This window comes from Amphiura filiformis, chromosome 9 (assembly GCF_039555335.1).
Source record: "Amphiura filiformis chromosome 9, Afil_fr2py, whole genome shotgun sequence".
Classification (NCBI taxonomy): Eukaryota; Metazoa; Echinodermata; class Ophiuroidea; order Amphilepidida; family Amphiuridae; genus Amphiura; species Amphiura filiformis.
The window spans coordinates 63,789,039-63,814,043 of NC_092636.1; the positions used below are offsets into that span (position 1 = coordinate 63,789,039).

The window sequence follows — 25,005 nt, forward strand, 5'->3', positions numbered from 1 at the left end:
CCAGTAATGTTTTCGCCAAGCATCGATCGCGGTAAATGGATTATACATGAAAGGAAGTACCGTTGATAGCTTTTCTTTTCAAGCGTCAATAGATAAGCGGATTAAAACTTGGCCGATCGAAGTCGTTGTGGTTCCTTCTTATCTCTTTCTTCCATGATTAATATATAATTATTGGCAATATCCTTGGTATAATTAAAGACAGAGATAAAAAGACAATTACGATCCTTGATTGGTTTACACAGGTTAATAGCGCGTAGAAGGAAGACCGATCTATCTGGTGCTGATCGGAGAAAAGGAATAGCAGCAAATGGCGAAAAATTACGTACTTTTACAAGGCAAAAAGCAGCTTTTCTAGCAGGGGCGTAGCCAGCTTTCTTGGTCAGGAGGGGCAAAATAAAACTTTTGACACAGACGAAAAAAATGCAGTTGCATCATACAATACATTATACCAGTTTTGTTTTTAGAGAGCTTTATTGGGATAATATGCGTCTGTAGCACGCAAAAATTTTGTATTTTACACTATTTTCGCCCATGATTGGGGTGAAAAGGGCGTTATTGTGACAATGTGCCCCGCAGCGCGCAAAAAGTTATCATGATTCTACACTATTTTGGCCCATTATTTGGTGAACTTTGGTGGAAAAGGCACTCCTTGCCCCTTTTTTCCTTTGCCCTCTAGATTTTTTCTTTCATTTTTTTTTGTCAGAGGAGCACTCTTTTCTTTCATTTTTTGTCAGGGGTGCACTCTGCCCCCTCACTGGCTACGCTGCTGTTTTCTAGGCATTGTTGACATGGTGCCTTCGCGAAAGAAAGTTTCCTAATATAAAGACCTATCTTTTGAGATGATTTGCATGTTTGAAGGTGCAAAATTAACAATAAGGCGCCCGGTTATACCGCCGCGTTCAGCAAGTCATCATCACGACACTTGTAAACAAACCGTGCTCGAGTTTGATTGACAGATGACGTCAGACGCGATAAATTCTTTTTATCTCTGTCTTTAATTATAGTTCCTCGAATAAAAGAGGAATGCTATCGGTCATAAACGTCTGGAAACCAGCACAGAAAAGTATTCCAATGGTACTGGAAAACAACCACCGTTCATTACCTTGTCCCCTCCTACACATTGTCCGGATGTAAATCGGAGAGGCATGTGGTGATTTACTATCTTCAATGTTATTATTAATTTTATCAATCACAATCCAATCATTTATTAAAAGATATCGAAAGGTTCAAAGAAACATAAATGACAAATGTGTTCAAAAATTATATTCAATGTGTATTTTTGTTCATACCACTCTTTAGGAAATCAATATAAATGACCTTGACATTTCAGTACAAACAAAAATGCTTACAAATTACTCAACGTAAAGCTGTTAAAATAGATATGAGAGCATTTAATCCAACAATTTGTGTAAAATTAAGCATATACAAGGTACAGATCTCCTAAAAATTGAATTGAGTTAATCACAGATCTTTTAAGAGTATCTGTGAGTATCTGTGAGTTAATACACTACAGTAATGTTCAGTAATGCTGAATGTTGTCGACATTAGCGAGGAGTATTATAGTTGCATTCCAACCACAATGATCTTACATACATTAAGGTATTGTTATTTTTTGCACAATAAATTTTATGCGTACAACCATACAAGGGGCACTCCCGTATCCAAGTGCCCCCCCCCCCCCGCACCTCCCCCAAACATAATCACAAAAAACTTGAGGTTAACTTTTTAGGGGTGTTAAAACGTCCAAATTAGAACGATGACTTTCTCATGTTAAAGTGTTCAAAATAGCCCGGAAAATCCACATTTGGGAAATTCCCCCGCAAAACATCCTGGCTACTACGGGTCTGCAAGGATAGAACAATCAAATCAATTTACCGTTAAACTGCCAGTTGCCGCCATGTTTCTGTGCTGGTATATATTCCTATGTCATGATGTGACTCGCCCTACCCGCTAATTATATTACCGATCTCATAGAACCTACAATGGCAAATTATGCTTGTCACGTGTCCTAAACCCCCGCCAACTAGATACACGAACCATATGTTTCATTATTAGAATTCGTTCAATTGTACCAAGCCATACCACATGCCAATATTTTAGTATTGCTATATGTTCCGGGTGATTACCCTGACAGAAAGAAAATTTCTCTGACTTAGCTTTGGCATGGCGTCCAGTTTATATCCTAACTTTTATAGAAGGTATTTGGCAAATATATAAATGTTGTGGAATTAAAATAAGAGCCATAACTTTTCCGCGATGAAACGGACGAATTTCGCGCAATCCGGGGTAGAAAACGGAAAACATGTTTTCATGTAGAAAATGGAGAAAAAAAATGAATTAAACACAGAGAAAAAAATCTAAAAATGTGTGTCTATTGTTGTTTACAATAAAATAAACGTGTAAAAAGTGCGATGAATAATAAGGTTCTAGTTATTACTAGAACATACTATTTGTTAATAATGGCACGTTATAACACACAGAGTTTGTAATATATTTTATTAAACTTCTTGTAAAAGGGACAAAACATGGTAAAATCGATAAAACACGGAAAGCTACAAGAAAAACAAAGCAGCCTTTACATGCACCTTTTGCAAATAATGTCTTTACGAAGCAAGTCGTGCGACATAAAAAATAGGTCATTTAGTCGAAATTTAATATTTTGCAGTATACTCCTATACTGTTATATTAATTAAATGGTGAGTTGAAATGATAGACCTGGAGCGCGAACATGATTGCTTTAGTTATCTGACGCTTCTGTCGTGAATAGCAGCTTGATAAACTGACAATAGGGTACAGAACATAATCCGAGAACAGTCCCACTTCTGTCACCAACTGTCTTCACTTGATGATTTGCCTCAAATTTGCCATCAAAATTGTACGATATGTGCCTATGATATTCGTACTTTCACGTGGCAAATAATCTGTCATCAAGACTCTCCTTGAATCTCAGAAAACAGCGACTTGCCCTGTGGTAAGTATTGATCTTGTTAGTGGTGGGGATCCTGGCGCTTTCGCTGAATGGACTCATAATTCCAGTGATTAATGTATGTATTATCCCCTTCAGCCAATTATGGATGAAACTTGTCCTCAATCTTATTGTATAGGAGGTATGGAACGGATTCTGTCAACTAATATTAATTTTGTACATGAAGATTCTGGAACCCCCATCTAGAAGACACCATGGGATATTCAAATGTTAATGGATTCATATATAATGTTAAAAACATATCAATCACAGGTGACATATTTTGTGGCAATCTCATCTTTTTTGATTGGTTCTTTATTCGTTATCAATGCTTTTGTACCAACACGCATGTCATTGTCAGTGGTGAAGGTAATAAGTCTTTTTGACCGTGTATGATATTCAAGGACGCTAATTCCATCCTTGGATATCAAGGACTTTTTCACCATTCACAGGAACGGAGGTACGTAGGCTTACTCTACAGGGTGTCAACAATGGACTATTTTTGCAGTAATGTTCTGAAGCACAAGCTTTCAAGCGAGCCCAAATTCATTACCCTGTGACAAAGTAACATACCTTACCAACTTATTGACCGCCTCGTAACTGCAACTTTCGCTAACAACCGATGGTACTTACAAATTAGAATTTATTACAAGTACAAACAATATTATGTACAAGTAAAGTATTAATGAATTACTGAGGTTATTTAACGGCTTATTTAAACCTCGTCCTAATATCCACTGTTACCAAACAACACCCTAAACAAGAAACGCTAATAAACAACATGTATAACTTAACGCTGATCACGACATCCGTAAAGCTGGTTCAAGTTTATGGAACTCATTACAAAAATCGTCAAGAAAGGTTAATTCTGTGAACTATTTCCGAAAAATATACAAAACATACGGCGTATGAGACGTAAACATATCTGAATCCGTGCCTGATATAAACAGTATTTTATGCCTCCTATAATAAGGCTCCCCAGATTTGTTAAAAAAACAAGTCAAATTCTGCCGCAGAGGGCATAAATGCACTTTGTCAAGTTCTCGGATATGTATAGTATAGGGCAAACGCAACTGAAATTTATGTACATGTATTCTACAGAATGTATGCAAAAAGATCACTCACAGGTTCATTTTTTAATTGATTACCGGCATTGTGTTGAACTATTTCCGAAAATTGTACAAAACACACTTAATTTCAAAGTATATAATTACTTACCGAATATTGTGTTAACGTTTTGTTTATTGTGATTCTTTTGATAACTTTCTTTCGTGGTTATCTCTGATCTTATTTTGGCCATCTCCCCCATGATTCATTTGATTATATTTGATGTATTGATATTGTAGTGCATATTTTGATATTTTTTTAATCAGAATTATTGAAATAAGCAATGAATGAATGCCAGTGAATGAAACATTTGATATACCAATGTAATTAATATATTGTTAATGAGTAACTGGAAAACAAGAATATGGTCAGTAGTACCGGAGTCCTTTCATCATGAAGTAAAATAAGACAATTCAAGAAGCATTGCAAGAAGAAATAATGTTCAGCAATGCATGCTGGGATGTTGTTAAAAAGACAGGCTGTGATTTCGCAACACTTTACGGCGTATAAGGCGTAAACATATCTGAATCCGTGTCTGATATAAACAGTATTTTATGCCTCCTGTAATAAGGTTCCCCTGATTTGTTCAAAAAACAGATATTCTGCCGCAGAGGGCATAAATGCCCTCAAGTTCTCAGACATAGTATACGGCAAACGTAACTGAAATTTACGTACTGGTATTCTACAGAATGTATGCAAAAAGATCACTCACATGTTCATTTTTTAATTGCTTACCGAACATTGTGTTGTTTATTGTGATTCATATTATGGTAACTTTCTTACAGCTTCTTACGTGGTTACCTCTGATCTTATTATGGCCATATCCTCCATGATTCATTTGATTATATTTGATGTATTGATATTGTAGTGCATATTTTGATATTTTTTTCAGAATTATTGAAATAAGCAATGAATGAATGCAAAGGAATGAAAGATAGGATTTACCAATGTAATTGATATAATTATTTGTTAATGAGTAACTGGAAAACAAAAATATGATAATAGTAGTACCGGAGGCCGTCCATCATGAAGTAAAATAAGACAATTCAAGAAGCATTGGAAGAAGAAATAATGTTCAGCAATGCATGCTGGGATGTTGTTTTAAAAGCAGGCTGTAATTTACACTTTACGCCTCATATTTGAACCCATGTCTGATATAAACAGTATTTTATGCCTCCTGAAATAAGATTCCCTCGATTTGTTCAAAGAACAGAAAGTCTACCGCAGAGGGCATAATGCACTTTGCCAAGTTCTCTCGGATATGGACATTTAGGGCAAGAGAAATGATAAACATTTTTGTTAATATTGCAACATGAACAATTTGATTAACAATAGCGCAACTGAAGTTTATGTGCTGGTATTCTGCAGAATTTATGCATGTTCATTTTTTTCAAAATACAATGTCATTGACTCTGAGAACTATTATGCCTTTATGATGATATTATGCTGTGAGAGGACTTTGTCCTTTAGAATTACAATAGAGAGGTGGATTGTTTTTATGTAAAGGTACACATGTAGCAGTTGAACACAACTTGTAATCATATTTCCTCAGTGGCGTAGCCAGGACTTTTTCAGAAGGGGCGGCAAAAGATGGCGAAGGGGCAAGGTAACATTCAAAGGTGGGCAAAATATGACGAATATGGTCAAGATAGTGCCAACAAGTAGAAAAAAGGCACACAAATCTTAAATATTAGGACGGTCAGCATCTCACAGGGGGACACGGGGCAAGATTTCTCACAGGGCCGACGCGTCGCGACGCTGTCCCCTTTGTCCAATACCACTGGCTACGCCACTGTATTTCAATTCACAGATATCTCTGATAAACATTAAGTTACACAGTTACAATGAGTGTACAATGTTGATAACATAGGATTTCCATAAAAATGATCAACTTTATAATTTGACCCCTAATTATAATTTGTGCAGCAACCCATAAACTTCAGGGGTCTGGCCCTTGACCCCATCAACGGATCCTAAGGCGGTAATTAAATTCTGGAACTTCTCGATTAGTCTCCTCCGCGTCAAGTTTTGTTCTCCTCACTCCACACCAACAGAAAAAACCAAGCTGGCTGTGGAGGAGATTATTTCTTTCGTCCAGACCGATATTGAATTTGGTGTAATTAAGATACTAAGGGATGAACCGGTTCCGGGCGGTTCCATCCGGTTATCAGAGATCATCGTTATATGAAAATGCAAGAATGCATGAGTTTCCAGAATAGCTACATTGATTGAGAAGAACTCCCTGGAAGGAAAATCAATTCGTCCTATAGTACTATATTTGTATAGAAATCAATTGAAATCACTCCACTTGAAAATTGTATTACTTATGCGGCGACTGGATGATATCAACCAGTCATGTGAACAGGGTGTGACGACTGAACTCATTAGAGACCTTGCGGAATGAAGTTACTTTAACTTTAACTTTAACGTCTAGAGGATTATAGAGGATTATGTATTCAAAACCACTCTGCCATTAAAGCCGCTTGAAGTTAAAGTTAACGCGAGAATCTATAGTGTGCCGTAAATTATGATGAAATACGTCATAATTTAGAACAATAGTTTGTCTATTTCCTCATAGACTACATAATTACCACTTATGTATTATCCAGTTAATAGACCAATTATTGGAAATCTAATTTGGTTGGGTAAAAAACATGCGACATGTTGCTGAAAATTATTGATTGAATTAGATCAAAATAATTTTTGTTCCAAACGTCACACTTGATATATAATTTTGTGTGTGCTCATGGCGTACACCAAATCAGCTTGCGGAACCAAGTTTTTAGCTTGACTTCAACGCCAAGGGGATTAAGTTCCCGTAAAATGGTCTGGTTTTACTTGAGCCAGCAGTATACGATACTTCTGGAAGAGTAAAGCAGGTGCATAACATTTTATATATAACATGTCATAGGTTGTGCCTGGTAAGAGAGGGGGTAGGGAGGAGGAGAGTGAGGGCATTGGAAGTGGACAGGGAAGTGCTTTGCTGGTAGCCAGGGGGGGGGGGGCTCCCCCGTGGGACATCTTGTCTTCCTTCTTGACCCTTCCCTTTTGGATGCTGACCGCCGTGATATTTTACGCTTTTAGGTCCTTTTCTGCCATTTTAAGCCCATTTTTGTAAAAACGTTTCCCTTTGAGAATCGGCCCACGCCCTCCTAACAGAAAAACCCTGACAAAATCACTGTGGAGGGGGAAACAGGATTGCGAGTGGGTAATTATAGGGGGTCAAGTTTGAGAGAGCGAGTACAGATAGAGGGGAGAAGGAGGGGAAAATAAGGAGAATGTAGGGAAGGGGAAGCAGGAGGGGAAGGGGAGGGAAGGGGAGAGAGATTCAGAAGGAGGGAAAGAAATAAAGAATATGTATTTCATTAGGCTTTGCGAAGTAAATTGGAATATGAAATTGACAAAGCTGACGAGCCTTTATTAAATAATATTATATATATAGGCCTATAACTATCGTAAGAATATTAATTGAAACGTATAGGGCCTAGCTAGTTTCAAAATAATATGATAAGGAGATTAACGCTGGGTCCCGACATAATCCATGTTGAGTGGTATCGCGAGTTCATTCATGTTTACTCAAACGAAGCTCTTAAGGTAGAGTCTTTTGTCTTGAAGTGGGACTAATAACCACTTGACTAAACAAAAGAGAGACATTTGGATGTATTCGGTTACAAGCTCTTACACATGCCCTTCTTTTGAACGCACATTGATACACATGTCCCGAGTTTAAGCGACAAGACGCTGTTGTTGCAGTAACCAACCATACGTTCGCGTTGGAGTAAATTTGAGCAAGAAATCCAATCGATATTTCTGAAGTTGCCGTTCCAGTTAAAGTAACTTCTTTCCGCAAACTCTCTATTACTGTGTATATTCCCGTAGACTTTTAGAACCGCCGGAAACCGCCCGGAACCCGCGGTCGAGTTTTGATTTGATCCTAAGTAATATATATTAGTTGATCGGGCAGGCATTTGTCGGAATACAGTTGCCATTGTGTAGGACATTTCCTGCTGGGCATTGACATCGTGGTCGACAAGGCTGCTGTCGGCACCAGTCACTTTGTGTACGACTTGTACAGGTTTGTAAACATGCAGGTCCACAATGATCGTAAAGCATTCCACTTGGGCAATGAATAGCTGTAAAATGAATAACAATAATGGATTAATAGATTTTAGAGTTTTACTCTCACCACATTCGAAATGATTAGCGAGTGATGTAGTGGATGTGCTAGGATAAGGCGTGGTGCAATAATTATGTGTACCCCAGGGGTGGTGAATTATAGGGGGGGCAAAGATTTTTGGCAGGCCAAAAGGGGGTCAAGCAATTTTGGCAGGTCCAAATGGGGGGCAAGCGATTTTTGGCACAGATATTTTGGGCATTGTTTCTATATTACGCCCTAAAAAGGTGTAGGAAAACATTAGGAACACGTTCAAATATGCAAAATTTCCTGCTCGCTACGCTCGCATTATATGATAAGACAATTTAAGGTTATAAATTAGGGTTCCCCAAAATTTTAGTGTGTAATGGGGGGGGGGGGGGCAAAAATTTTTTGGCACGTCGAAAGGGGGGGGGCAAGCGATTTTTGGCAGACCACTTTGAGAATTCACCACCTCGGGGTACACATAATTATTGCACAGACCCTAAGATGCGTAGCCTCTCAAAATAAAAATGAGTCTAGTTGGTTACTTTTATGATTCCAAAAACATCATTTAATATTTTTAACTAAAGGAAGCGAATAGGCCAATACTACTTCAGTAGGACAATTATAGCAAAATAAGTTTAACACCGCACGTTTGAATCAGCTCAGTCGGCAAATAAACGCGTAGCACACATCCTTCTCGACCTCCTTTTCTCTTTAAGTTGGACCTTTTATTGTTGTTTTATTTTCCCCATTTTACTACTCCTATATGTACTTTTTTTGTTGCAATTAGCATTTCAGCACCTTTCAACTTGTTTGCCTTCGGGTCCCCTCAACCTTAAAATACAACAACGATCACCATCCTTGGATCTACGGGTATTTATATAATTCCTATGGAACTGAATCTATTGGCCGGTACGGATTCCCTCTGTCCCCTTCTCTTCTCTCTAACTCTCTCCTGATTTCCCTCCCTCTTTTCCCCTGCATTTGTATGGGGGCGGAGGCCTAAATACACAATTTTGCCAGGGGGCAATATCCCCCTTGCCCTCGCAGCAGCTACGCCACGCTATGCGTAAGTTTCAGAAGCAATCAACCTCATTCAATCGTGAAGTCCCTTAGCGGCATTGCCGAGAGCAACACAGGTGTAAAATGTATTTCTAACATTATTCTGTCTATATGAAATATGTAAGAGAATTTATTGTACTTACTGCAAGCTGGGTCACTCCACCCTACGCGAATTCCATTTCTCTGACATTCTCTAGTATACGCTGTCAGTGACTGGCAATAGCAAGGCTCATTACTACGACAAGAACACGCATCTTGCAAGCATAGCTCATAGTATACTTCAATGCTGACAGCCCGGTGACATCTCAAGAATTCCTCTGTCCTCAATATATTACATTTATCTCTTGCTCCTTGTAGGAATGCCTGTGATACTCCTTGGCATGCTGGGAGGTTTTCTGGTGACAGGTGTTCAAACAAAAGACCCGGTTCGAGTGTTGCATATACAGGACCCGGCCCAGGTTCTCTTTTAATTGATTTACAGTACCGATACCCATCAACTTTCCAACTGTGCATGAATTCCTTTAAAGAACGTCCCGGTAGGAATTGTCTAGTCATCATATCATCTCCACGTTGTCCATTCATGTTACCACATAGACCCAATAGATCATTGCTAAAAGATTTTGGAACAAACAATTCTATGGCATCAATCATCGTCCAATGTATTCTCACACCACGGTCCGTTTTAATAAAAACATCTCTTTCTGAAAAAGTTGTATTCCTCCATATTTCGACACTTTTAGGGTTACCGTGTGTGTATGGTAGTTCTACATCAATTCCGGCAACCTGGACATTGCCCTCGTAATCGACAGTTACGTCGACACATCCGGCATGCACCACCAACATCCTTCTTCTTACGTTACCAAAATCCTTGTCTTCAAATTCAATTTCAATACTAAAAGCACTTGATACATAGTCTTCACTGAGTACATAACGGCAGTCCCCGAGCTGTTCATATTGGTGATGATCAAATGTGTGGAAACCATATCTTCTAGATACTGTGCATGTCTTGGAAACTGTGCCAGGTACGTAATAGAGACATAAAAACAAAGTAAGAACATTCAAGACTATAAGTATCATAGGGAAAATATAACTTGGGTTTCAAAGGCTATGCCATATTGTATATACTTTAAGGTACTATAATCATTATTTATGTGAAAAAAAGCGTGATACTCAAAGTAATCGATAAATGGGAAATTATCACTCGTTTTCCTCTTTAAAAGTGAATAATAACTTAATATGGATGGAATAATTGCATTTTATAATTAGCGAAAAACATACCTGATATACATTTACTACAGCATGCCCCTGGAGCCATGTAAAGTTCCTCATCCTAAATTAAAATGAACAATGTTGACAAGTTATATCTGTTCCAAAAGACATTTTACTCCAACGATAATACAAATATCCGAACATAACACTTCTATTTAAAAATAAATGCAACCAAAAATGAATAAGGTAATAGGCAATACACACGCAAGATCAACAATAAGTGCAATTTACCTGTGCACATGCAATTGAAGGACACCTGTGATCACGTGAACTGCAAACGGCTATGCCGTTCCTGCATCTACATTCAGAACAGTCGCCATCATTCCAGGTTTCTCCTCTCTTGAAACAAAAGGAAAGAAAATTGTTGAAAATATTTCTTGATTAAGGTCGCTAATGCTGATTGGTTTAAGAATTTGAGAAAAGAAAAGAGCTATGAGAGAGTGAGAAATGTAAGTTAGACATATTATAACATTTAGTCAGTCTTTGTGCATTAGATAATCTGCAATCTGCTTTTTTTTCGCGACAATACCAGATACAGATTTGTCGATTTGAGATTTTGACTGTTTGCATACATAAAGTGTCGGTTCGTTAACATTTGTTAATAAAGACCTTGATTGTTGTTTGCCTATCTCAGATGAATCTGATAATTGTAAATACGAATGAGTTTTTGACACTCATGACATTCAACATAACATTCACTATTATTCGGACGAACCTTTGAATAATGGAAACGTATAATGTAAATGTACCATCGACAGGTACTTTAGATAATCACGAGGCTTTGCACCCGAAGTGTGGGACAGACAATGTGTGGGGAGAATGGACACTTGAGAATAAGTACATATAAATGTATTCCATTTCAAACTAATGTAAAGTGGTTTCTAGACAATTCAAGCATAGTTCAAGCATAATTTATAAAACGTCATAAAAAGTTTGCATTTATGGATTCGGATAAGAGTGTTTATTCAAATGGGAATACGGTGTTAAAATCGTAATTAGCATACAGAGTGGTACTTACCAAATGCAACTGACCATGGTAAAGACAAAACGCCTTTGCTGAAAAAAATATAATACCAATGTAACTACGTTGTATCAAATTTAGTCACGATTTGTATTCCCACGTTTCACCTTTGAGATGTCTCTTATGCCTAATCACTACAGTCACAAGTGATTCACTCAATTCGTCAGGATATCTGCAGCTGTAGCACAATTCATTCCTTATTTTTCAACTTGTTTGATTCTTTCTGCAGATCAAGTGCAGACTATTTCACTTTCCTTGTTTGAATGAACCAGCGACAAAGACACCAGTAGTACTAATTTAAATCAGGTTTTGTCCTGTCTATTACTAAAAGATCATGGAATCGTTTTCAACATTTAACGTGCGGACACTGTTTGTCCTACCTAAGCATGTTTTCCCATCCGGTTGAAGCGAAAATCCTCCATAACATGTACAGTAGGATGAGCCAGGTGTATTATGACATGTGTGTTCACACTCACCATTACCTATCAGACACTCGTTGACATCTAAGGAGAAATTGGTGTTAGATACGATACATTGTTAAGCATATGACCATGGAAGGTTTTGTTAGTCGTCGTAAAGGACTTAAATGTTTTATAAGTATGTGTAAGTACTATAAACCGTCGCGTCTCTAGATATACTATTTGTTAAGTGCTTTACTCGTTTCACCAAGCCGACTGCCTGAGTAGCTGATTAGAGATCATGGGCTCCGGTCAAAGACAAACAAATTAATACACAAACCACATACAGTACATATAAGCAAAAGAATTAAGATACCATTTACATTTTCTCGTTCCCGTTCCTGAAATATTGGGCTTAATAGATTTCCCTATGGGTTAAGCGTATCTCGTTGTTATTATATCCACAATATTATAGAGTACCCTTATGTGTGATTTTATATTAGCTATTTCGAACGCTAAAAGTTCTTCAATTTCTTCAGCTCAATCAATTTATTATGAAAACTTTACACTATTATACCTAAATGGTTTTCATTTTTAAATGGCTACACACACAACTTGAAGAAGACCTTGACGGGAAACAGAAATTAGGTTCAGAGAAACTTAATGCTTCTTTTCATAGTCCTGGGTGATAACAAATACTGTCTAGTTGCCGAGTAGTTGTGGGCGGGGCGCCCCATCTCGTCTAAATGGTGAACCGTTCATTACTATAACATTATAATTTACAGTATAAAATACGTAAACAATCTTTATTGTTCTAAGTTATTCACTTACCATATTCACAATATTGACCAGCAAATCCTTCACGGCACAAACATTTATGACCGTTTTTCACAGTGCGGCAAGAGCCACCATTTGAGCAGTAGACTCCTAAACAAAGATCGATAGGCACCGCACATCTTCTTCCTCAAAGTAAGAAAAAGATAACAATCAAACTTATGGCATTGAATTAAAGAAGAAGAACTGTTTAGGTACAATCAGGAAATGATAAATCCACCTTGCTATTTATTATACATCACCAAGATAGGGGGGTTGTGTGGAGTTGGATGTTGTGGTTGTTTTAAGTTTTAAATTGTGTAACATGATTATCGAGACCAGACTCCCAATGGTTGTTTTATATGTTATGCATTTTTACGGAATAGAGCTAAACGCAAGCAACGACGATTCTTGTGTATCGTAATGGTAGTGGAATGATATACAGAGTAAATTCTTTTACACCCCAATACTTTATTATAAATACGAGTGAATACCTTTGAATCCAGGTAAACAAGTACAGTGGAAATCATTTCCATGGTCATGACAACTACCGCCATTTAGGCAAGAACTTTGTCGGCAATTTTGACTTTCATGCTCGCAACGATCACCATGATATCCTGATTGGCATTTACAGAAGTATGATCGGAACAGATCTTCACAAGTCCCGTTGTTTTGGCACGGCATTGAATGGCAATCATCAATTCCTGCAGTGGTAAGTAAACAAAACTGTATAATGAAGAACGTGAAACACAGTGTTCCATAAAAAATACTGGCTGAATGAATTTGGACATAAATCGAAAAAATAAGCATCGGAATCAAAAAATTTAAACAGCAGCGCGAAGCTTATTTTATTGTGCATCATACACGTATATTTTATTTGATTGGGCTGACTGGTTGCGAAGAAATTAGCAATTACATAATGCGCGTATCAATGGACAAACAAACGCTTTTTTCATACTCGCTCGCCCTTCCTTAAGTTTGTGTATCTCATTAAATTTGGTCTTCTTATTTATTTTATAATTTGACGGTGTTATGTTATTCATGTTTTCACTGAACTTTTGATCTGCATTCACATTGATACACAGTGGTTGAATTTTAAGAAACAACGTGGATTCCTGAAGTTAGAAAAAGTCAGAATCATCAATCAGAACTTTACCAACGTGTTAAGGGGTGGGGTATGAGCGTTTGGACAGTATAGCGACGTTTTCACGTATTTTTTGTGGGACATGAGAGCACATCAGACATATCGAATTGCATTCTGCATACGAAGAATGTCCTTCTGATATCAAATAATGTTTAAAATCTGGGAAATACCAATGTTAATATTATACATGTCATATTATAATACAATATTCAGCGCTCTAATTACTTTCAAAATACTACTTCAAATGTTACAAAAGTTATCAGCTTACTTTGGCAAACATTAGAAGGTCCTTGTATACGAACTTTGCCTCTGAGTCTGTACGGTACATCATACCAGGATAAAGCATTGCCTGAATTGTAGTCTGATAGACAGGTTTCAAACTTCCGTCTCACCTCCGTTGCAGTCATTCGGAAATCCCAGATATTTAGCTGTTAAACCGAAAAGATTAACAACGTGACAATAATAAATCTTCCATATTTGTCGTATGTTATAATCATTATATAAAGCTCATCAAGGCGTACGCTATAGACATGATAGGAAAGAAGATAACCATGATAACCTTGACAATTTCTTAACGTTTAGGTATCTAGTTGTTGAAATTTTGAGCAGCTACTTTTCGAAATAGTTTAGTAGAGTAAATTCCATATGTGATTCACGTGAATCAATGCGATGTTAAATTTGCATCACCGCATTAAAGGGAATGAAATTAATAGGGCCGCCTCTATTCTGGTAAGCAAGACAAACATTAACATTGATATCTGGTTGGATATGTTACGTCATTTTCTGTATTTTTGCTTTTAGCTCTAAATTAAAACTTAAAACCAAAAAATATCGATTTTCATTATATAAATCAATATATTATTGAAAAATAACACTTTGATGTTTTGCAAAAGGTCATTCTACAAACCATATACTGTCAAACCTTGCTTGATTTATCTTTGTTAATGAGTTATGCACGTTTATGTAAGTGTTGCAGGTGTTTCAGCCCTCCTACAACATAACTCAAGAACCACAGGACCCACAAAAGTATATCTACCAAATCGCAACACTTAAAAATAGTGTCAAACCGTAAGACAAGTTTGTAGTGACATTACTGCTGCGCTGAATAATTTAGATTGATTAAAAAAAGCAGTCTCCCTACCTGGCTAAGTTCCCCAATAAAGGCCTCCGATCTGACAAATGTACCACCAAAGCTATCTTGTTCTTGCCCACGACCAGAGAACCCCCACCCTTTACGAATGACCCAGCTTGGAAACCACTTCCACTTGTATATAAAAATCCATTGACGTAGAAATCCCAACCTCCGTCTATGCTTTGCCATGTTACTGCTATATGGATCCATGAAGAATATCTGGAACGACAGGTATAAGGTATTTAATTTCAAGGGATTAACAGTGATTTCAATCTTGTTTTTCTTGGATTATGTTTGAAATGATCTCATCTCAATCCCATAAAGAAGATATTCTTTTACGTAGTAGGTTCGATGTACCATGGAATAGTCTACATCTACATCTACATCTACAAATTACTCAATAACGTTGCTAAAAGCAATATCTATTTAGATAGGAATGGTGGATTTGGATGTACAAAACATATATAAAAAAAGGAATGAGTTACTTCATGATGTAATCTGAAATAGCTGCTTTGAAGCGTTTAGTGCTAGTTATGTTGAGAATATTTGGCGAGAGGTTGTTCCAGGATTATAGTAAACCAACATGTTCACCTTTTACCAAAAAAATTACAGCATAAATTAGATGATTAGTATTATTTGGACAAATTAATTGGTGTTGGAGACCAAAAATGCCTAAAATGTACGTAAAAAAGATTTGTTCAACACACTTCTTGAATGTCACAGAATAAAAGTAATTCTCAATAAGTAACATTATTAATTAAAGTGATACATTTGATAATGGTAACATCAGAATATCATTAAACAAGTTATTCCATGATTCAGAAACTTACTCATTTGCTTTTACATCTGTGTGTACACTATCTCCATTAAGAAATAGTACAAAATTGTTGTAATCATGCAATGTCAATGCATTATCAACCAATATCCCATTGTTGTCGTAGTTTGCATACGAGATAGGTGTTCCCATGTTAAATTTATCTTCAGTCCGCATCCAGAAGGCAAGAGTAAATGCATAGAGGTCTGGAAGAGTCTGCACAAAGGCATAATTGGTAGGTCGAGCACTAGGAAAGATGAGGTCGAAGTCATTGGCTAGCTCTAAGAAGTAAATAAATGCATAAATTTGTTGATTATTATTATTATTATTATTATTATTATTATTATTATTATTATTATTATTATTATTATTATTATTATTATTACTAGTGTTATTATTATTATTATTATTATTATTATTATTATTATTATTATTATTATTATTATTATTATTATTATTATTATTATTATTGTTGTTGTTATTGTTGTTTTTGTTGTTATTAATAGAGGTTTTGCTCTAAAGCAACAAAGGTAAATCTAACCTACCAGTTTCACAGTATGGTCCTCCAAACCTTGCCGAGCACGTGCATTTGAACCCGCCGATAAGATCATGACAAGTTCCTCCATTATGGCACGTGACGTCAACACACTCATTGATTTCATATTCACATCGCCGACCCGTATAACCAGGAGCACAACCACAAAGAAATGTATTGGCTCTGGTTGTACATGTACCATTATGCATACATGGGGATGAGACACAGCTGTTGTCAGAGTATTCACAATGACGACCGGAATAACCGGGTAAACAACAGCATGTATAATTCTGAAAGTAAACAAACCAGAATGAAAATCAAGACAATCTTACTTTTTAAATAGAATTTATATGAATTACAAAAGTATACAAGTTTAATCATCATAGATTAACTTCAATAGAGTCGTAATTCTCTTCAATTAAACCAATATATTCATAGTGGTTTTACTCATTACCATTGTCACTGCTCTCTCCTTTTAAAGTTCAAGAAATCACACCGTAAAAAAATAGTTAAGCTCCCTCTACGAGGAGCAGTAAGTATGTAATGAGAGTTAACTGGTATCCCCATATATGAATTATTAACATAGCATTTCTCTGTGATCACATTAACACTGTACCTTTGTTTTTCAAACAACATGTAAAAATTACATTACAAAAAGTACACGTCTACCACATATGAGAGAGAGATTTTAAGGCCAAATTTCTTTCATTTACTGTATTCTATGGTATGTATGACTTTGAGGGCCAGTCCAAGAGTTAGATTGATCAAGGCTAATTTAAACCATCATACAGTAAGCCAAAGAATTAAGGTACCAGTTATGTTCACCCCTGCTAAACAAAGACATATATTATGTCAAAATTAAAGCAGCCAATACCTGTACTCTTAAACTGGTTGAGATTTCAACGTCAACGAACAAGGTCTTAAATTCGAGCTTAAAGATGCAGCTATTGGCTGCTGGTTCCAATTATGACATATTTGTCTTTGTTTAGGATATAATTTACATGGGGTGTAACATGGGGTGAACATAACTGCTACCTTGGTTCTTTTGCCTGCAAAGAAAAACTGACGTTTTAACGCAAATTTTGTACACAACTCATGGATTTTGCATTTAGTATTGCGAATCCTTTACCAACGCATCGATGAAAAAAACATACACCCCCACCAAAACGCGTGAACACAAAATGAGAATAAAAATACTGAAGTGTAAAACAAGATTGTTGAAAGAATCATTCCGTCACTCAGACTTTCAAAACCTTTTTCATATTTTTATTAAAGTATTTGTATAGCCTAATTTAAACTGGTGCATCCACACACTGATAGGTTATTGCAATAAACTTCAACAACCATCAAACATTTACATTTTTGAACATTCAGCCGAATTGTGGTCATATTTATTGAATATTTAACCGTATTTCAAGGTGTTGATTCATACCTACCGAAGCTAAATCAACACATTTGGCATCATTGAGACAAGGCGAAGAAGCACAGTCGAATAGGTTGATCTGGCAGAATTCACCGGTAAACCCAGGTGCGCAAGCGCATTTGTATTCATTGATGCCATCCACACACTCAGCTCCGTTATCACACTCAGCTGCCAAGATAAGAACATTGTATTCAGTGACAATGATGTATAACATATCAATCAAGTATATGGCAGTACATTATATGACAGTACATTATTATTACGTCTCATAATTTTAAAAAAATTTAGGTAATTGTGACAAAAATGTGTAAACATTCATTAATGTGAAAATTATTAATTTAAACTTCAACACTACTTGTTTATTTCGCTTACCGGAAGCGCTTTCGAGGAACTTCCTCGTCATCAGCCGATGTTGTTAGCTCTGATGCTTTCTTGGTTGGTCTCTAGCCGTTTCCAAGAAAACATCAGAGCTAACAACATCGGCTGATGACGAGGAAGTTCCTCGAAAGCGCTTCCGGTAAGCGAAATAAACAAGTAGTGTTGAAGTTTAAATTAATAATTTTCATTGTTATTACCACTACGTATGAATCTGCAATTCTATTCATTAATGTATTTGATTATGCATACCACAGTCATGACAAAGGGGTGGAATTTTTGGAGTCACGGCCTAAAAAAAAAGGGGGGGGAATCCTGCATTGATATATTCTATAAGGTTTGGTGACATAAAAAGACATCTTTATCTGATAAAATAGTTACTAGAATGACAGAAATTAAAAATAAGGTCTTAATGGGTTTTTGTAAACTTATTTTGTTTTTGTTTTATCAAAAAGTACTACAATACAATATTTTTTGTAGCTGTATATTTAAAACATGTGGATCCGGGGTATACTTTCTTGCATAATTGATCATAACAAACCATATCATGCGAATACCACTTCCTTCTCCAGATGTTTTTGAGAGTTACAGTGGCTCAGTTTAAAAACGGCGTATGGCACATTTGAGATTTTGAGAAAAAGGTTACTTTTGCAATCTTGCATTCATAGGGAAATATAACAAAGGATGTTTTCTTTTACTTCTAGCAATAAACCGGGACTGTTTACTACACCTTAGAAACTTCTTTGGCTGCTAAATAGCGGTCAGTAGGAAACTTTCACTTGAAAATCTAAATTTGATCAAAAATGTACCATATGCCGTTTTTATAAGTCTGTTATGATGAGGATAGTTCACAGATCGGAGTGCATCAATCAAGATAATCGCACGAGACCGTAGAGTTATTGCATTTAGCGCGAGAGCCGTTAGACCCGAGGCTAAATGCAATAACTCCACGGTCAAGTCTAAGCTTTATATTTTGTTTGGTGAATCATTTTCCATTTTAAACATGCTGTTTCTTGTAAAACATTGAATTAGGTTTTGTTCAAATTTGAAAAAACAACAACAACAATTGGACGATATTGAAAATGATATCTTGCATGTAAGATGATGCTCGGTATTTGTAAATATCTTTTTTTCATTAATGTTGATATATTTATTGAATAAAGAATTATTGCATAAAGAATTCTAGCTGGCTAAAAAGTTTTCTCACACACATTAATGTTTTTGGAATATTTCCAAGTAATGGTAATGCAAAGTTTAAATCTTTTAAAACTTCCATAATCACACGTAAAGCTGTAAGCGCTTGGCCATTGTCATTCTTGGCTCAAATATTAAGTTAGAAATATAATATATTTGCATAACATAACGAATTATAGCTGGGGAGCTTACAATTGCAGAAATCAAAGTTTTCTCGGACAAACTGTTCTTCATCTTCAGTGACAGCATGAATAACATAACACCGTCGGATCATAAAATAGATAATGACGACGAAATCTAATGAGACACACAAACTTTAGGAAGGGGTGAGCTAGTATGAAAATCATCATATTGATCATACTGGGAATGAACTGTACTGTTTTATTGCCTGTTTCTCTATTCACAGTCGTGGCCATCGATATTATTTCACATTAATCATATAAACAAAAACAACTTACAGTTAACGCAATCGTCAATGTTAATTTGGCAATTGATTCCTTCGAATCCAACAGGACAGGCACATCTGTAACCATTCACCATATCGTAACAAATGCCATTATGTTTACATGGCTCGTCGATACATTCGTTGAGTTCTATCTCGCAATGCTGTCCAAAATATCCAGCCATGCATTGGCATTCATAACCGCGTGGGTTGTCTAGGCAACTGGCGCCATTATGACATGGTGCGAAGTCCGTACATTCATCCACAACTTCAGAATGAAACAAAGTACGAGAAAAATCGTAAATGTATGTAAAATATTACAACTTATTTAACCATCATTACTTCAGGTATTGATATCACAGCAAAATGTTCAATGTTCAATGTTCATGAGCATGAGTCCAATTTTTCTGAACCAATCGCACACGAAGTAAAACATAAAAGGTAAGCAACTATACTAGCAAATCAAATACACGCATTTCCAATATCTTTAAATCATGAAATCATGATATATTGGCTTTGTTTACTTTTTTGAAATCACATAATAAGATAATTTTCGGGATTATATAAAATATGTTTACCTTGACAAAACTGGGGTGTAGATACGCCTTCGTTGTGTGTATATTGTCCCTCTGGACACGCTGTGCACGAAGTTTGCCCCTCTTCTGTCTGGAATGTACCTCTAGAACAAGGTTTACACGGAGCAAGACCTGTTTCGGAAAACGTCCCAGCACGGCAGGGACCTGAATGGTAAAATGCGTCAGACCATATTTAATGTGATTATAAACCGGGTTAAATCAAGTGGGCATATATTCATGCCCTAATATTAAGATTAACTATTAAGATTTACAATAGTGCTAGCTGTGAAATAGTTTAAGAACTATTACCTGTACAGAAAAAAAAGTTTATATAGGCCCATAGGGCCTACTCCAGATTTTTGTTTTATGAAAGGAATATGCAGTGATCAGACGAGTAAGTTGGTATATCTGTAACAAGATCGGAGGTTTTTTTTTACCTCTGTATGACCTTTTGTGACCTCCAGGGGTCAAATCCAAAATGCCTCGACGTCTTAAAACCAACATTGAACCGTATAAGGTACCACATGTGTGGAAATTCTCATGCTTCTACCTGGAAGTTGTGATGTGCCATGAGACATTTGGGGAAATCCCCTCTCATTCATCAAGTTGATCAAAACAAATTGAATCGTATCTAAATTTGGATTGCTGGAAAATCCCCTGGTCTCTAAAAATACAAGTCTACATTGCAGCATTAGGGAACCCCTGCATAATATAATGTGGATATGACATCATGGGGAATACCCACAGGAAGTGTTGTGATGTGACAGAATGGTTTATATCACTCATACATAAATTCTAGACCGTTCATTGGTTGATTACCATTTATCATTTTTACTATCACCCTCTCCGTGTGATAGTCTTTACCATCATGTGCTCTGCCGTAGTGCGCCTGCGCGAAGCCGTGCGCTGACTCTTGGACTCGCCGATTTTAGTTATGGGGTGGACCCCAAAATGTGAAGTATATCACGGCAAAACATGGTGTTATGTTGTTGAAAAATGTATTTCCTACCTTAAATAGTATTTTAGTAATAGAATTTATGTATGAGTGATATAAAACAAATATTAACTGTCTTAAATTCGTGTAATGGTCGAAATATAATCACTCGGTGAAAGATGTATTGTTCCATTCCACTCGCCGTTCCGGCTCGTGGAATGGAACAATCCATCTTTCACCTCGTGATTATATTTCGACCATCACACTCATAGACAGTTAATATTTGTATACTATCAATAGATCATGGGTATTTTGATGAGTACAAAGTGGTAAGCAAGGGAGTTTGCTCTGGGCAGAATATGAAGAGAGATTGTAGACTCTCTACATACACAGTAAGCCAAAAATTTAAGGTACCAGTTATGTTCAACCCCTGTATATCCTGAACAAAGACAGATATGTCATAATTAGAACCATCAGCTAATAGCTGCATCTTTGACCTCGAATTTAAGATCTCATTCGTTGACATTGTTCAAGAAATAAAGACACAACGATCCAAAAACCCAAGGAAGATGCCAATTTAAAAGTTGCAGTTTGCTCCATTGCATGCCCTATTGATTTGTACACAAAGCGTTCGCGAACAAGAGAACTAGCACCAAGTTTCCATTGATTAGCATGTTAAAACTAGCGTCGTGCTTTCATTGATTAGAACACAAAATTGCAACTTTTGATTTCGTTTCTTCATTAGGTTTTAGATCACCGTTGCTTTAATTCTCAACAAATTTCAACAAATAAGGTCTTAAATCAGAGCTTAAGAGTACAGATATTGGATGCTTGTTTTAATTTTGATATATTTGTCGTTATTTAGGATATACAAGGGAGAATATAACTGGTACCTTAATTCTTTGGCTCACTGTATGTGTTGGTCGTCGTTGTGCTTGAAAAGGAAGTACGTTTGAATCAGTTTGCATAGCCAATAATATGCTATTTTAATACAGCAACAAAGGAGATTTGATGGAGTCTGGTTTATAAAATAACACAAGATCAGTCAATAAAGTGGAAAAGTGCAGAAAGAAGCCTGTTTCCAGGTGTTTGAAGAGCTGCGCAAGGAGTTAAGTGTTTGGAAAACTGCGCAAAATACACAAATGATTATAAATGCAAGTGTACAATGGACTTCGCTGAAGAATGATTTTCGCAGGATAAGCAAAGTTGATATGATCACCCAGAAGAAGACTGCTGGATAAGTACTGATTATTTAAAATTGGTTGTGTGATTATATTGTATGTGCATTTCAATTAGAGAATTAGATTTTGTTAACTTAATCAAACAGTGTATTTTTGTTGTGCATTCGTGTGAACTCGGGTAAAAGGTGGTTTGGCCTTGAGTCATTACGGCTCGTATTAAGGGCTGGGGTATGAACGTTTGGACAGTATTTATTTTGGGACATTAGAGCACATCAGACATATCGAATTGCATTCTGAATACGAAGAATGTCCTTCTGATATCAAATAATTTTGATTTTTTGAAATTCGCAATGTAATACACATTTTATGGCAAATCATTAAAATTGATATTTTTGATATTTAACAGTACTTGAAGTAAACTTTATAAATCTGATGATTTATACTTAAAGTGTATGTAGGTGGGATGAAAGACGACGATCAATTGAAAATTTTGACCTTTCGTATTGAAGATATAGATTTTTTTCCCCAAAACACCAAAAAAAATAGGTCTTTTTGGGACAAAAATCCATATCTTCAATATAAAAGGTCAAGATTTTCAATTGATCGTCGCCTTTTCCTCCCAGCTACATACACTTTAAGAATATATCATTAGATTTAAAAAAATTATTTCGAGGACTGTTATATATCAAAAATTTGAAAAATATCAAATTTTAATAATTTGTCATAAAATTTGTATTATATCGTGAATTTCAAATAATGAAAATTATTTGATATCAGAAAGACATGCTTCGTATTCAGAATGCGATTCGATACGTCTGAGGTGCTCTCATGTCCCACAAAAAATACTGTCGAAACGCCATAAACGCTCATTCTAGATCCCTTAACAAAGTTCACAATGCTTTAACTTAGCAGCTGTACTATGGTTGGATTATACTAGAAATCGCAACGAATTTTGCGACTATTATATTTTGCCTCTCAATCTGATCGTTCTATCGGAATAGCGACTTGACCATATATGAATCAGAAGTGCAAAAACGTGCCCAGCGTCAAATTGCAACCAGTTGAACTAAAGTTAAACTTGGAAACGACGCAAATGACTGTTGGTAGTTACGTAATAAGTTTTGATTATGTTGGCCAAATTTAAAACAATTTATTATCACTATTATAAACACACAAAATAACTGATGACAATAATAATTAAAACCTATTTACTAATTCACTCATCCTTCGCTTATAACATGTATATTGCTTATAACATTATAATTGTCGACACAAGTGTAAACCTTGGCAATACCATGCAGAATATATACCTGTGCAATGATCATTAGAAAACGATCCTTCTGTCCAAGTTGTGAAACCAGTCTGACAGGCATGACAATAGTCTCGACCCGTAAGAGGCTGATAAAATCCTATGGCGCAAACGTTACATGTCTCTAGTCCGGTTGACGAGTAGGTACCTGGCCCACAAAATGCTGTCGAGTATAAAAGATATAGCTAGACCTGCTTGATGTTTTGAGTGATTTTCATATTAATGTGAGTAGTTACAATTTTAGGTCTTTTGGGGAAAAAATGTATATCTTTAATACGGATGGTCAAAATTTGCAACTGGTGGACGTCTTTTCCTCCCAGCTACATACACTTTAAGTACATATCATTAGGTTTATAAAGGTTACTTCAAGTACTATTAAATATCACAAATATGGAAAATATCAATTTTTGATAATTATCCATTAAATTTATATTATATCGCGAATTTAAAAAAAAAATCAAAATTATTTGATGTTTGAATAACATTCCTTCAGAATGCAATTTTGGTGTGTCTGATGTGCTCTCAGGTCCCACAACAAATACTTCTTTATCCGATTCTTTAAAATCATATCATAATCAAATAAGCGATCGGATACCACTTGCTACCATGGGCATCAATCCCGGGGACAGGATGGACGTTTCCCCCCCCCCCCCATTTCGGCAAAATGACCAATTTTTTGTTCTTTTCAGTCACTTTTTAACAATTTGGCCGGTTGCCCCCCGCCCCCACATTTCAAGCCGGATTGGCGCTAATGCTTGCTACATTTCAGTTTTTAACACCGTACATTTATTTCAAGCACATAACTTGATAATTCTGTTAGATTCATTGTTAAGCCGTGTGCAAAAATAGTCACAAATTTATCAATGGGGTAGTACCACTTTAACAGTGCGGCAAATTACTAGCCAGCTACCCCATATCCATTGTGTTTCTTTTGTTCAAACTCTTAAGGTATTATTTATTATATATATATTGTATACATCTCACTGTGAACAGCCGTAGTCCAGAAATTGCATTTGCCTTTGATCGACTTTGTGAATAGATCAAGATATTTTATGTCCAGATTTATCAGCCGTGATTTGATTACTGGACATCTATAAATGTGTGGACATTGCTTGACAACAAATGTAGTTTGCTAGACATTTGATGCCATTAGTTTAAGATTAAGTAAACCAAA

At 36.2% G+C, this 25,005-nt stretch overlaps 2 protein-coding genes across 2 annotated transcripts in view; both read right to left on the bottom strand.

The window, feature by feature from the left end:
- LOC140161308 (transmembrane protease serine 9-like) overlaps positions 1 to 2,120 on the bottom strand; it is a 36,763-nt gene extending 34,643 nt beyond the window's left edge. The window contains exon 1 of the mRNA XM_072184786.1: positions 1,876 to 2,120. Coding sequence (XP_072040887.1) covers positions 1,876 to 1,899 — 24 coding nt within the window. The 5' untranslated portion in view covers positions 1,900 to 2,120. The remainder of the gene's footprint in view (positions 1 to 1,875) is intronic.
- Positions 2,121 to 7,935: 5,815 nt separating this feature from the next.
- The window catches only part of LOC140160218 (sushi, von Willebrand factor type A, EGF and pentraxin domain-containing protein 1-like), a 37,533-nt gene continuing 20,463 nt past the window's right edge, over positions 7,936 to 25,005 (bottom strand). Inside the window, 17 exon segments of the mRNA XM_072183495.1 lie at positions 7,936 to 8,205; positions 9,416 to 10,285; positions 10,551 to 10,602; positions 10,773 to 10,880; positions 11,560 to 11,597; positions 11,943 to 12,065; positions 12,792 to 12,923; positions 13,268 to 13,477; positions 14,186 to 14,345; positions 15,059 to 15,129; positions 15,132 to 15,268; positions 15,880 to 16,144; positions 16,409 to 16,688; positions 17,835 to 17,989; positions 19,849 to 20,100; positions 20,411 to 20,572; positions 23,833 to 23,994. Coding sequence (XP_072039596.1) covers positions 8,021 to 8,205; positions 9,416 to 10,285; positions 10,551 to 10,602; positions 10,773 to 10,880; positions 11,560 to 11,597; positions 11,943 to 12,065; positions 12,792 to 12,923; positions 13,268 to 13,477; positions 14,186 to 14,345; positions 15,059 to 15,129; positions 15,132 to 15,268; positions 15,880 to 16,144; positions 16,409 to 16,688; positions 17,835 to 17,989; positions 19,849 to 20,100; positions 20,411 to 20,572; positions 23,833 to 23,994 — 3,362 coding nt within the window. The 3' untranslated portion in view covers positions 7,936 to 8,020.